Raw genomic sequence first — 13,953 nt, 5'->3', positions numbered from 1 at the left:
GTTCGAGACCAAAATAGAGGAAAAATTTTGAGTTCAAGATTGAAAATACCGAGAAACTTTAGAAGCTATAAGGGTTTTTATCCAATATAGCGGGTAACGAGATCCCACAGGTTGTTGAATATGTATACTACTTGCCAGAAATATGGAAAATTATTTCCGAGATTTCCCTGGGAGTGTATTGAGTGGAATGCTGTCTGTCGCGGCCCGGAAATTATCTACGCTAGAACATCTGGCACCAGCCAACATTCGGTCGCGTGCTCTGCAGACTGAAGTGGATCTGCAAAACCAGTGCTCACAGTTAAAGAAGTTGAAGAGTGTTAACTCTTCACTTCAAGAAGACCTCGTCGAGCTTCAACAGGAACTGGATAACTATTGCAACACGACCAAAGAGGCAACAAAAGAAGTTTGGGTAAATGGAGCGCTGAGTGTGAGGCGTTACAAGATAACTTAAAGGCAGCAGCAGCCAGAAATACTGAACAAGAGCAATCCATTGAAGCATTGAAGCAAGAGTTGGCCGATTTGAAAGTCAAAGTTGCTAAGAAGGTCGAACCCATCGAAAATATGGAGAAAATGAATGACCAATCGAGGTCAGAGCTTGAGCAGCTGGAACAAAACAATCAGTTTCTGGCCAAGGAATGCCAAAAAAGATTCTCTCATTGATCGACAAAAGAGTACTCAACGGAATGAAAAAGCCAAAACAAAGGCGACGGAGAAATGTTTATTCGAGATTTGGAACAAAAACATTATGAACCGGCCTGCAACGCTATACGAGATTTGTTGGTAAAAAGTTCTGCATCAAAAGATCAGATCAAGAAGAAACACTACCACAAAATGAGCCTGTTGACGCACCCTTATGCTGATGGAGACGAAGAATTCTTCAAGACTATCAACCGGGCATATCAAATTCTGACAAATGATGCGGCACGGAACGCGTACAACATATTTGAACTTGACGAGGCAGAAAAAGTTATGAGCAACCAAAACTGATAAATAAACTGTCCATATGAAGCTACAAACTTTTTTTTTAGTAAGGCGTTCACATAGCAAGATCTGTGAATGAAAACATTGTTTGGTTTTGAGTGAGTGGTGCACTCTATTCTTGTTAAGAGGGGGGACAATGTGAGTGTCACACGTATATAAAAAATGTACTAAAAACCGTGGATTTCAAGGTTAAAGATTTAGTTTAAAATTTAATTCATTAGCTGATTTATGGCTGACACAAGGTTGATAGGTGTGAGAAAATAAAATAGACCTGTGATTAGACAAAGCTTGGGCTTCGAGCAAAATCAACAACTCTGACATATCTTTGTTGACTAAGTTAATTTACTGCAATGAGAGAACCGATATTGGGTGCCAAACAAAGCGAGGAAAAAATTCATTGAACACCAAACTTCCATCAGAGCTAACCACTCTATTGAATCTAGTCTAATTAAACCAAATTTTCTTCATGATAATCTACCTAAAAATTTAACTTATAACTTTGCATTTTAACCAAGTATTACGCTCAATTAGCCAAGGTTATAGAGTTTTGCGCACGGGCGAGTACTATACTTAGTTGATCTTGTTTTTTTCTGTACACTTACAAATTCGAATTCATCCGCCTTTCTGGTTTTGTTTACTGTCGCACTGTGATAAGTGGATGAGCTGTCGTTTCGAATTCTGGCGGGTCCAATTTTTGCAGGTTTTAGAAAAGAGAAACCCGGCTTCTTTATCAACGCTATCTGATTGCGTAGCATTGTCACCTCGGGGACCAGAAAATCAACACAATCCAGCTTTTTCTCAATGGCCGTAATTCTGTGCAGCGCACATAGTTCTGCAGTAAAGATAGGAGTATAGTGGACCATAATGTATGACATGCTCATAAATTACATATTAAACGCATAATTCGAAATTTTCACAAACAAATAGGAGAACAAAAAGAGATGGTTACTAATAGTAAACCGGATTTTAACAATATAGAGAAAGCATCATAAAAAATGATGGGAATCATCATGGAATTCCATCTTGACGGGACACGTCAAGGAATGTTTGTTCATGACGGGATTCGTCAAGCAGGTAAACCTGTTATCTGTTAGTTTAACTAACAGGGACCCGTGCGGTAGAAAATAATTATGAGAAAATCCCAAGGAGATTAACGAAAATGGTTAAAAATAACCTAAGATTAATTAACCACTGATAGGACTGGAACCAAAGGACATATTCAAAACTAAACCTTACACAATCGAGCTGCCTCTCTTTAATTGCTTTACATCTCTCATCTTCACAAAACTTCTAATATTTACAAGCAATAGATCTAACTTTGTATTAAACTGATTGTACATTTACATCTGCTCAATTAAAATCAAGTCTGAAACCTGGAAATTTTTCCTCAGTATTTCCGAGGTTTAAAGTGCTTAAGAATAACATCCAACCCAAACCATAACCGTAGACAGTGCACGGATATTACATTGGCGACAGAGATGGGATGATGGCCAGGGAAATAACTATCAGTTTGATGACTATTTTTTTTGGATCTAAAATAATATTTTGTTTGGTACGCGTGTTTCTTTCAATCGATATGCTACGCAGTGGCACCAATCTTGTAATTGCACTGCAACCCATTAACCCAATGCGGGAACTAGGTTATTTTCATCATCTAAAACAACGTACAAAGGAACAAAAATTGACCAGAAAAAGGACAGTTGAACGGTGTGATGGTGAAACAAACATCGTAGTTATAAAAGCAAAGAAGGCAAAATCTGTACCAGATATGGCAGAAATTGAGATTGATACATTAGACTAATTTACGTGTATGATATGTAGGAATGGCAGAACCGAAAATCGGTGATTATTGCTACTATCTACCCGAGTTGTTCGGGGTCAGGTCGATAGTCAGGCACTAAGTGTATCGGATTATCGGAGTAACCTCAAACAAAAGGTACGTGGTGCCACTGACGCAGCTGCAACCACCCAATATAGTGGATAGAGCCGCAATTAGCGTTGGGGAGTTAAGTGAGATGCAAAACAGAATCGAGGAACAACAAAAGAGGATTGACAACAGCGAAATGCTGGGAACAGCCGGGGCTCGGCTTGAAGAGGAGCTCCGGCAGTTAAAACTTGAAAAACAAAGATTAGGTGATCAATTGCTGGAGACCAAACGGCAACTTGAATACGCTGGGAAAAAGCGGGAGTCCTGCAGGAGGCAGGTGGAAACATTGAAAAAGGAGTTGGAGGAGGTTGCAAATGTAGCCGAAACAAAAACAAGGGAATGTGTCGCTCTGGTGGACGAGCGGGAGTGCTTAGCTCGGGAGTTGGAGAATGCCGAGATAGACAATAGAAAGCTTAGGGGTAGAGTAAAAACAGAGCAAACCTCAAAGAAGGTCATACAGAGGAGGCTGGAGGCGATCAACGCGCAGCGCCCGTTCAGTCAACCTCCAAACTTTTATGAACTTCTATTCCTGCCACAGGGGGCCACAACCAGTACTATCGAGAAACATTTCATAACGTTGGCAATGCTCTGTCATCCGGACAAGGGTGGTCGTGAGGACATGTTCCAAATCATTCTTCAAGCAAAGAAAACTATGGAAGACGAGGAGGCCTGTAATATTTATGACAAGTACGGCATTGAAAAAGCACTAGAATATATGAACTCGAAAATGGACATTTCAAAATCTTTCTGTGTGAGTGATTTGAACACTCACATTTTCTAAGAGGGAGGCAGTATATTGAACCATAATGTATGACATGCTCATAAATTACATACTAAACGCATAATTCGAAGTTTTCACAAACAATTAGGAGAACGAAAAGAGATGGTTACTAATAGTAAACCGGATTTTAACAATATAGAGAAAGCATCATAAATAATGATGGGAATCATCATGGAATTCCATCTTGACGGGACACGTCAAGGAATGTTTGTTCATGACGGGATTCGTCAAGCAGGTAAACCTGTTATCTGTTAGTTTAACTAACAGGGACCCGTGCGGTAGAAAATAACTATGAGAAAATCCCAAGGAGATTAACGAAAATGGTTAAAAAGAACCTAAGATTAATTAACCATTGATAGGACTGAAACCAAAGAATGTATTCAAAACTAAACCTTACACAATCGAGCTGCCTCGAGCTTAAAGTGCTTAAGAATAACATCCAACCCAAACCGTAACCGTAGACAGTGCACGGATATTACAGGAGTACAACAAGCACATGACCAGTAGATCATTCCTTTGACATGTGAGGTACATGAAATTACCAAACAACCAAAGTGAACACATTTTCTTATATTTGACACAAAAAGCACTCACTAGTACATTGCAAGGCTCGTTATAAATATTGCAGAGGTTCGGGCGGTGACGGGGACACTATTGCAACTTGGAATAAAAGGGGGACGAAGGGAAGTGGCCGCTTGGGGCCTAAACTAATTAGTCAAACAAATGTGGAGAACACTCACCAAATGTTTGACTAGCCTTACTAAATCGTGGCTATCTACTGACGAAGCCAAGCGCTCGCCGGTCGTTTGAGAGCAGTTCGCCCAACAGTAGTCGGTTATGTTTTCTAAAATAATGGTGCCATGATTTATTTTTTTGCTTCGATTGATATCTTGCAAGTTTTGAATCCGCTCATCACTTCACGAGGGATTGTTTGATACTTTCAGATAGAGTTGACAATGGGAGAACCAACGGAAGTGGACAAAAAGTTACTCTCCTTATTGAAAGGCATGGACTTGAGCAATTACCCATTTGACGTAAGTTAACTCGTTGTATCGATTGAATTTTGACTGCGTCATCCAAACGGTGATTGTTTCATTTTTGTCGCCATTGGCCCAAATTGATTTGCTAATATTTTTTCAGTTGCACTAGTATAGACTAGTTTTATATCTTAAATTTCAAAGTTTTTCAAAAGTTTTTGGATGAGCGGAAAAATGGTCACGTTACTATTGGCAACAATTTTCCTCCAAAACGCGCGATTTTGTCTATGGTTTAATTAATGTTTCTATTGGTGCAGGTGGAATCAACAGTGCCATGTGGTCAATTGGAGCAGTTGAAAAGGTGTGAGTGGCTTAATCTGAAGAGGAATGGTCTGCGACAACTGCCTGATCCCATTCCTGAACTCATAGAGCTGGTAAGCCAAAGCTATTTTATTATTAATAGCTCAGTGGATCTTTTATTGGCCTTCTCTTAGTTTTTAGGACTCATTGTGTTCTAGGATGAGTATTGGTTTTCTTGAGGAATTCTACTGGAACTAATATATATTCAGGCGGCGTTTTGACATACCAGCTAAACATTAAAATGATGTGAAATTTTTTTGCTGAGGGAGAAACGTTTTTTATTTGCTCTCAATTGTTGTTTGTAGCAATTGTACCAGTACTGCACTTAATGCAATTTTTCGCTTTACAGTTTTTCCTCTGAGCATTTTCAATTTTCGTCCTTGGAAACGAAATAAACAGCTGATAGGGCATTAAATTCTATAAGAGCCGTACGGCTCTTAAAGTCTCCATGTATGCCATTCACTGCAGTAGGGCGAGAGACATAATGTTATGATATGATGGTTGGTTCTCACAGTTTGACCCCCCTCCCCTCCACTACTTCCTCCCTCCCCGACTTCACCCCCCCCCCCCCCCCAATCCCACACGTAACCCCGAGCACACTCCCACTTGTTAAAGTTCAACCTAGCCTCCCTAAGACGCGCAGCTGGCTACTGACAAGCCAACTGCTCGGCAGTCGTTTGAGAACAATTCACCCGACGTCAGTCAATTGCGTTGCTGCATTGTAAACTCATTAAATAGATTGAAATGAAAGTCTTGTGTGGAAGGCACCAATGGGTGCATTTAATGACAAAACTGTTTGCTAGACCGGGAATGGTTTCGATTGTCGGAGCAAGCTGCATCACCAATCACGAAGAATCCTACAAAAACTGTACAGTATTTGTTCAAAAACAAATTTTTCCTCAAGAATAGAAACTAACTAATCATCTGGCACAACGTTTTTAATAACAGCATTACTGAACACAGAAGTAACAACTCAATTACAAAAGCTTGCCGCCGCCTCTCCCCGACCAGCTGGTCGCAATCCTAAAGGAACTTTACATCAACAATCTCATCATCGCATTTGTCTACACTCGTAGAGGTGGTACCCACGATCTGTCCTCCGAGCTGCGCAAAATTGGCATTCTAGTGGAGTGTCTTAAGAACATAATCCCCCCAAAAAAGGGAGAAAGATTTAAACCTGCTAACAGAACCTGCAAAAGTACATCCGGATTCCATCCTCGAGAGCCGCTTCGTTTCTTTTTTTTACGCAATAGTGGAAACCTAACGCAATAGTGGAAACCTACGCCGATTGATAAAGAAGAAACTACCGAAGAAACCAAAGAAAAAGCCGAACAACAAACAGAAGGACAGGATGAAGAAAAGAAAGCTTCACCAATCCTAAGTGAGTTGAATTTCTGCCTTTTCTCTTAGTGAATCCGGAGGATCTTCGGAGTATCGGAATGGCATCAGAACAAGGTAGTAGTAGAAGTAGGAACCCCCTCCCCCAAATATATCTTTTCGTGAATCTGGAGGCTCCACGGAGTATCGGAATCGTATTCGAAAGATAGTTGAACTTTTTCACCCACCACCAAAGCTATCTATTCGTGAATCCGGAGGCTCCCCGGAGTATCGGAATTGCATTCGTGAATCCGGAGGCTCCCCGGAGTATCGGAATTGCAAGAGGTAGTCAAAATGGCCCGTGTCCGTAGTAAAAGCAACTGTAAAATCTGCAAAAGCCCCCTCAGCAATCGCGCAGCTGTCTTCCACTATCTCATGCAGTGACTTGATGCATCTCCCACTCAGCTGCACTGGAATGAGGGAAAAGACTATATATGGCACCCAAGAAATTAGCTAGAACGTTCTCCTTATGTGCAACTCTTGCGCACAAAACAATCAGCCCGATCATGTGCTCGACCAAATCGCAAGTACCAGAGAAAGGGCAGATGTTGAAGCAGTCACCCGGTGTTCAGAAGAGGTGAAACAAGAACTGGCTCAAATCAAAAATGAAGTTAGGGCAAAACCAGCACGAGCCAATAAAGCCCCAGATCCCTGTTTGGATGAAACAGCAAATCCAGTCGATACCCACAAGACACCACGGATTCAAAGAGAACTACGACGGAATGCGCTTCCATGGCACCCCTGAAGTCAAGACTCGGTCAACCAGAGAACTAAGCATCAGACACTTGAGGCTACAAGAGAAATTTGACAACAAATAGGTCTTCATAGACAACTAAGAGGAATCGAAGCAAAAATATTTGTCACTCGAGTTTGATTGACTGAAAAAACAAAACCAAAGGTCGAAACGCTAATCATTAAAGTTAGAGGCGTCCTCGACTTCTACAGGCAACTCACCTTTGCGAACGAAATCGCAAAATCGGGATTTGACATCCTTTGTCTCACCGAAACGTGACTGACCGATGACATACCGGATGAAGCCCTGTTCCTCAGCGGATACGGAATCAACAGGACAGGCCATCTTGCAACCACAAAATCAAACATGGAAGAGTACTAATTGCATTCAAAGACCTACCTGCCACACAGAGTAAACACTGCTCAGAGCTGAAAGAGAAAGAGAAAGAAATAAAGTTTGCAAACTACCTACAAAACCAACAATACACTGCTTCATATACAATCCACCAAAAAACAGTCCATAAAGAGCCAGCGAAAACGATCTCGAAGCTTTCCTAAAAGAACTAAATTGAACAGCAGCAGAAATGGACTCCGCGATTGTCATCACTAGTGCGCTAAACCTCGAGGAAATTGACTGGGAGACCATGACGTCCCAGGACAAATACGAGGAATATATGGTCCGCAATGTGAACGAAATTAACATAAAACAAGCTTTACCACATGGAGACAAACCACCCTTTGACCCATTACTCACGAGTCATCTGAAAGCATCGAAATAGCGTAAATGGATACAAAACTCTAAGCAGGTTATTCTGTTAAGGGAATACGGTGCCCCAGCAACCGACCATTCCAAAACACCATATCGACAGATCTATCCACCAAGCCACCGCCACCCAAAATCCAACATGCGTATCAAAAAACTGATTGGCAAAAAATGAAGACATCAAAGACCTGATGTTGAGTAACTAAACTGCATACGAAGAAAGACTTTTCAAGGGAAAATGTATGTCCGACTTCAAGGGAAAACGTATGTCCGACTTGCAAAAATACCTTTGAATATCTCTCCACTAGACAAAATAATTCCCTGACGAAATGTACTACCCCACCGCTGCAAACAGACAATTGCAAATGCGGACACCGAGAAGTGCAATTTGTTTAATGACTTCTTCGATGTCTTCATCGACAAAGGAGAAATACAGTATGAACAAACATACTCAAAATCAAAGCTCAATTACTTTAACATATCCGAAAAAGAAATCAAACAAACCTTACCTGCCCTCCTTAGTAACACAAAGACATTAGTAACATAGACATGAGTAACATAATTATAAAGAACACACCAGCGTTAGCAAAATCCCTTAAACTGGTCTTCCCGAGTACCCTAAACAAAGGAAAGTTTCCGACTAGCTGGAAGTTCTGTGAGATCACACCAATATACAAAAAACGACCGCGAAGTCTTTGAGAAAATTCTGTTTGCCAGGATGTACCCCCTGACTGAACGCCAACTAAGGAACGAGCAATACGACTTTCGTCAGGCACGATCAGTAGTCCTCTAACTAGTTTTCTACCTCGTTGAGATTTTCGGCCGCATGGACAACAAACAAAGAACACGAAGTGTTCAGCGCCCTATATATCGATTTCCACAAAGCCTGCGATTAAGTTAATCACCAAAAACTCATATCCAAGCTGGGTGAAATGGGAATCGGTGGGAAACTGCTCGCAAGCTTTCTGACAAACCGGCAACATACGTTCAAAATTAGACAAAAGAAGTCTGAAGCGTCCAATGTCACCAGTGGAGTACCACAGGTCTGAATCCTGGGGCCTTTAATGCTCATCGCATCGTGTACATCAACACCCTGCCCAAATGCGTACAAAGAACACCGGCATATTAATAAGATGATGACTTCAAAGTCAAAACATCAAGTCTCCAAGAAGCTGATCAATCAGCCAAATGCATTCAACAATGTAGCAACGGCAATGACATGGCTAAACCTGTACAAGAGCAAAATCCTGTCAATCAAATGTGAAAACGCAACCGCTGAAGAAAACCAAAGTATCGTGAAAACCCAAAAACACCTTGAGGTAATCTTGTCTTCAAATTTGTCCTTGGCTGAAAACTGCCGAAAACGAGCTAGTAAGGACTGGAGGTCTTCTATGATTTAAAGAGAAACATCTCACACATCGCAAACCTGTCAACCAAGCTATATGCTTTTATTGACTATGTTTTACCAGTACTTTCTTATGCATCTCAGGTGTGGTACCACTCCAAACTTGAGTCCCATGCATTCGAGATAGAAAAAAAACGGCCACTAAGTGGATATGCAGTTAAATAGACGACTACAAAACAAGACTGACCCGACACAACATACTCCCCATCTCTATGTTCATCGAACTACATGATGTCCTGTTTCTTCTCTGTCATAAATGGAAACTACAACAACAATTGGTCGACGATACTCAACTTTAGATTAACCGAAACAAGACAAAGCAAAGAATTCGAAGATCAGAATTAGACTGAGAAAATGCGACAAAAATTTTTGGACACGGGCAACGAGACTATACAACATAGTGAGAAAAACGACCAAGAACTCACTGAGCAAAAAGCTTCTGACGCAAATGTATACGACCTTTTTTTTACAGACGCTACAATGAACTTGACAGCTACAATGAGTTTGGGTAGGGTGTTGGTGTAGCTAGAAAATCTTGTGCAACTGTGGAAGCTGTAACCTCCTGAAAACTTGTGCTAGATGATAAATGAAAGGGTTGAACACCCATGGGCGATACCCTGAAGCCTCTTCTGCTACTACCTTTGAATGAATGGTTCTTTGACTTCGAAGTTTTTTTGTTTACAGCTAAACGTTTTAGCCGTTCATTCGTTGATTTGGCTCATTTCTTGTAGCTACTCTCGTTTTTTTTTTGAACAAAAATAATTCTTGATCGAAACCTCATAAAAATTTAACCCTCAGCGATTGGTATAGCAGTGTTCTTGAGGGAGTCGAATAATTCTTTCAACGGCAACATCGGTTGATATTTCTGATTTTTTTGCTATCGGTGTATATTTTAACGGCCTTTTGAATTATGCAATGTTTTTTCTCAATCCGTGAGCTGATCTATATTTTTGCTTAGGTGGTTTTCGTTGAAGTTTTCCTAAATTGTTTTTTTTTCAGCTGGATTTCCTTTTCTAGAAATACTCATTTTGTTCAACGTCTGGAATTTAAATTTCGTTTTTTTTTTACAATGAAATTAATTCGTTTCATTTGAAAAGCGTTTCATATTTTCAATTTTAATTGGATAATTATTTCCATTTTTTGGATAGTTATTCCGTTTTTGGAAAACGTTTTTATTTCGAATTATAGAACAAAGTTTTCTTCTTCTAAAAGGAAGATGACAATAAAATTACTTAGCTTTCAAAGTCACAATTTGAAACCCGTTTTTTGTCTTCAAATTTATTAAGATGCCTTTCTTTTGTTTGGTTTTGTCCATCCTATTTTTTGTGTCATTGTGTCCATAACATACTAATATTTGGCTCCTATTTGAGTTTTTCAAATGTTCGTTTGCTTTATCTCATATAATAATGAGTCAGTTCTGAGGATCTTTAGGATTTAGTGTTGAGATTTTTATGACTGATCTTTACGACAAAGTACCGATTCTACTCCGAGGTTCTGGTAATGAAGTGCTAATAATAACTGCAAAGCGATAGTAATGTGTATATGGGTACCTCCGCAACATAGAGCCGCGATACGGTACCCATATACACATTACTCTAATTCCCTTTATATATCCACTACTCTATATTCACTTCTTTTTTATTTTAAATCTATCATTTCTTGTCTCACTTAGTGCAAGCCACTAGTACAGAGTTAAGCTGGTAATTAACCATTATCAGACGGATAGTTCGGGTTCTATAAACCTTCGGTCATGCTTCGCCATCCCCACTGACTTCAGTGGACGTCCCCAGATACTAGTATAAAACTAGTGAGACCGTGTAACAAGCACGTAAACAAACTTGCGAAAAAAACTTGAACAAAAAAGAAAACTTGAACAAATATTGAAAGAAATATTAAAATAATAAAATTTTAAAATATCCCCTAATCAATATTTAATCAATTTAAAAAATAAAACTTTCTGTCTCACTTGGTGTAGTGGTTAAATCATCGAGTCTAGTTAAGTTGCTTTAGCAAACGGAAGGTTTTGGGGTTCCTTCCTCACTGACTCCAGTGAACGTCCCCCGATTCTGATGAAATACTATAAAACTAAGTGAGATAAAAAAAACCAAATTCACAGTTCTTAAAAAGGATGATCCCTGCTGTGAGACTGTATATGGGACACACTGTGATGGGTATATAGTCAAAAACACTGAGATCGGTGGAAACACAGTGGTCAGTGTTTTTTTTCACTGATGGTGAAGCATGGTCTAAGACCCATCTGCGAAGCAGCTTCACTGATAGAACCTAAATTCACCATTACTATCTCTAATGCCCTTATCATCAAATGGATCTATAACTATTTTATATTGTTCTTTAGTTTCTAAATGATGTTTATTACTATCAATAGTATAATTAGTTACATATTTAGTTTTACCTTCATGTATAGCATTAGTATAATCTTCAATTGCAATCTGTTTTTTAATAGTGGCTTTAGTTATACCTTTTAACTTTTTCTCATCTTCTCCTTTAACTGTATTATAACAATATGCTTTAGCTTTAAGGAAGCAGGCTTCTATAATAGTATCATTAGGTAATTCATCCTTCATCTTACGCAACTCATTATTATGTAAAATATCTTTTATCTTATTCATTTCAGTTACTATATTACTATCTAAAGGTATATTTATGTTTATAAATATACTATCTGTATCTGTGTAATGATAACTACAATCTAACTCTTTCTCAAAGTAATCAAATATAGCTTTATACATGAATAGTTTAGCTTTTTCTAATATAACAAATCCAATATAATTAAACTTATCTAATTTAACATTACCTCTCGTTTTATGTATGGCTACTAAATCATCATCAAACTCTACATAATATTTGAAACCAATATTTTCTACTAATTTAATATATGTATCTACATCATTAACTAACTCTACATCTTGTCTATTATATACATTCTCTATTGTTTTTCCATAGAAGGCATTATTCATTAACTTAAAGAATACATCCCCAAATTTATCACACTTAGCTTTAGCCTCCTTTCTTTTCTTAATATTAAACTCAATATAAGGCTTCAACCACTCTCTCTTACTATATTCTAACTTTTGCTTAATTGTAATATCTTCTAATTTCAAACCACTAACTAAATACCAATCTAATATCTCACCATCAATTACATAATCGTTTTTATCCGTTAACTTCAACATTAACTTCTCATTGGGTTTATATCCTTTTTATTTTCATTTTGATAGTCTGTAAACTGATTAATGTTAGCTTTTGTCTTTTCAGGAAAGAATGGATATTTCTTTGTTTTCTGTTTCAACTCATCATTATAATTTATATCAATGGTATAGATATATCCAGTATTAGAGCTAGATCTAGTATATACTGTATCTGCTAAGCCAGTTTCTGGATCGAGAGTGTCACATACTTTGATCTCACCAGTAGGTAAAGCTTGAACCATAGCAGAAGCATACAATGAGTTGAAGTCTAAATACTTTAAATAATTCTCTTTCCCTGTATACTCAGGATCTATTTCTTTATTTTTATATTTTACATGACAATCACCTAATACTGAAGCTAACCCACCTCTAATACCATGTTGTATTGTATCATAAATATTAACTGTATTTTCTTTATAATACTTAAGTCTAACATTAGTATACTTCAACTCACACAACCATGTTAACCCAGGAGTAGAATATGTGTAACATGGATCTATTTCATAATATTCTAAACACATAGCTCTAAATTTCTCAAATACATCAACTGATAATAATACATCTGTTTTAAGATATAACATCATATAATCCTTTATTGTCTCACATCCAGTATTATTCCAACAATCTATTGCTTGCTTATATTCTTTATCTGTAATACAACTTTGTTTCAACTTAGAATAGAATGCTTCCTTAGGTGGTAATGTTGTTTCATATAGTTTATCTATACTATCAAACCATTCATATGGGAATATACCTTTACGTCTTTCTAAGCCACATTTATTTAATGTTATACATTCTTCATTACTCAATGTTTTACTTATAGCATCTAAGCTAAGTGGATGGAAGAACCTAAACATATCTAATGCTTTAGCTTAACCCATATCAATACTAATATAATTCTCATCAGTTTTAGTTAATACTTTAAGTCTAATGGGTCTCTGTCCATGGTGTTTCTCACCCATCTTCTTTGCTAGTTTAGTTATAAATAGATGATTATCATAATTAGAAGAATTAAATGCATATATTGGTACGAATGTATTAGCTTGGAGGTTACATTTATTGTGAGCTTATCCTCTAATTTTACCATTCAGATGATCATGATCTCTAACGACGTCTTCACCCAAGTTCTCATTACAATAGTAACATCTACTATATAACGGAGTAATACTATCTTCTTTCAATGGAATATTTATACTAAATATATCTTTAAAAAATTTATTATAATGATCTACTCTATCCACAAACCAATCAACTACTTTATCGCCACAGTTACATTCATTTTTATCTTCTAATATATCAGGATAGTCACTTTTTATATATAAAACCACAAACAATAGGAATGTGTTTACCATCTTTTATTATACATTCAAAATCATAATACATAGCAAATGGTACTCTGTTTTTATAATGGAACTTATCAAACTTTAGGTAATCATCTTTA

The 13,953-nt window shown here is 37.9% G+C and overlaps 1 protein-coding gene across 1 annotated transcript in view; it reads left to right on the top strand.

Moving 5' to 3' along the window:
* The first annotated feature begins 4,612 nt into the window (after nt 1-4,612).
* Nucleotides 4,613-13,953, top strand: part of LOC142358612 (protein flightless-1 homolog) — a 172,865-nt gene continuing 163,524 nt past the window's right edge. The window contains exons 1-2 of the mRNA XM_075410058.1: nt 4,613-4,723; nt 4,984-5,100. Coding sequence (XP_075266173.1) covers nt 4,646-4,723; nt 4,984-5,100 — 195 coding nt within the window. The 5' untranslated portion in view covers nt 4,613-4,645. The remainder of the gene's footprint in view (nt 4,724-4,983; nt 5,101-13,953) is intronic.

This window comes from Convolutriloba macropyga, chromosome 2 (genome assembly GCF_964194025.1).
Source record: "Convolutriloba macropyga chromosome 2, txConMacr16.3, whole genome shotgun sequence".
In the NCBI taxonomy this organism is placed as follows: Eukaryota; Metazoa; Xenacoelomorpha; order Acoela; family Convolutidae; genus Convolutriloba; species Convolutriloba macropyga.
The sequence above is the reverse complement of the archived record's forward strand: the minus strand, read 5'-3'. Positions and strand labels throughout refer to the sequence as shown.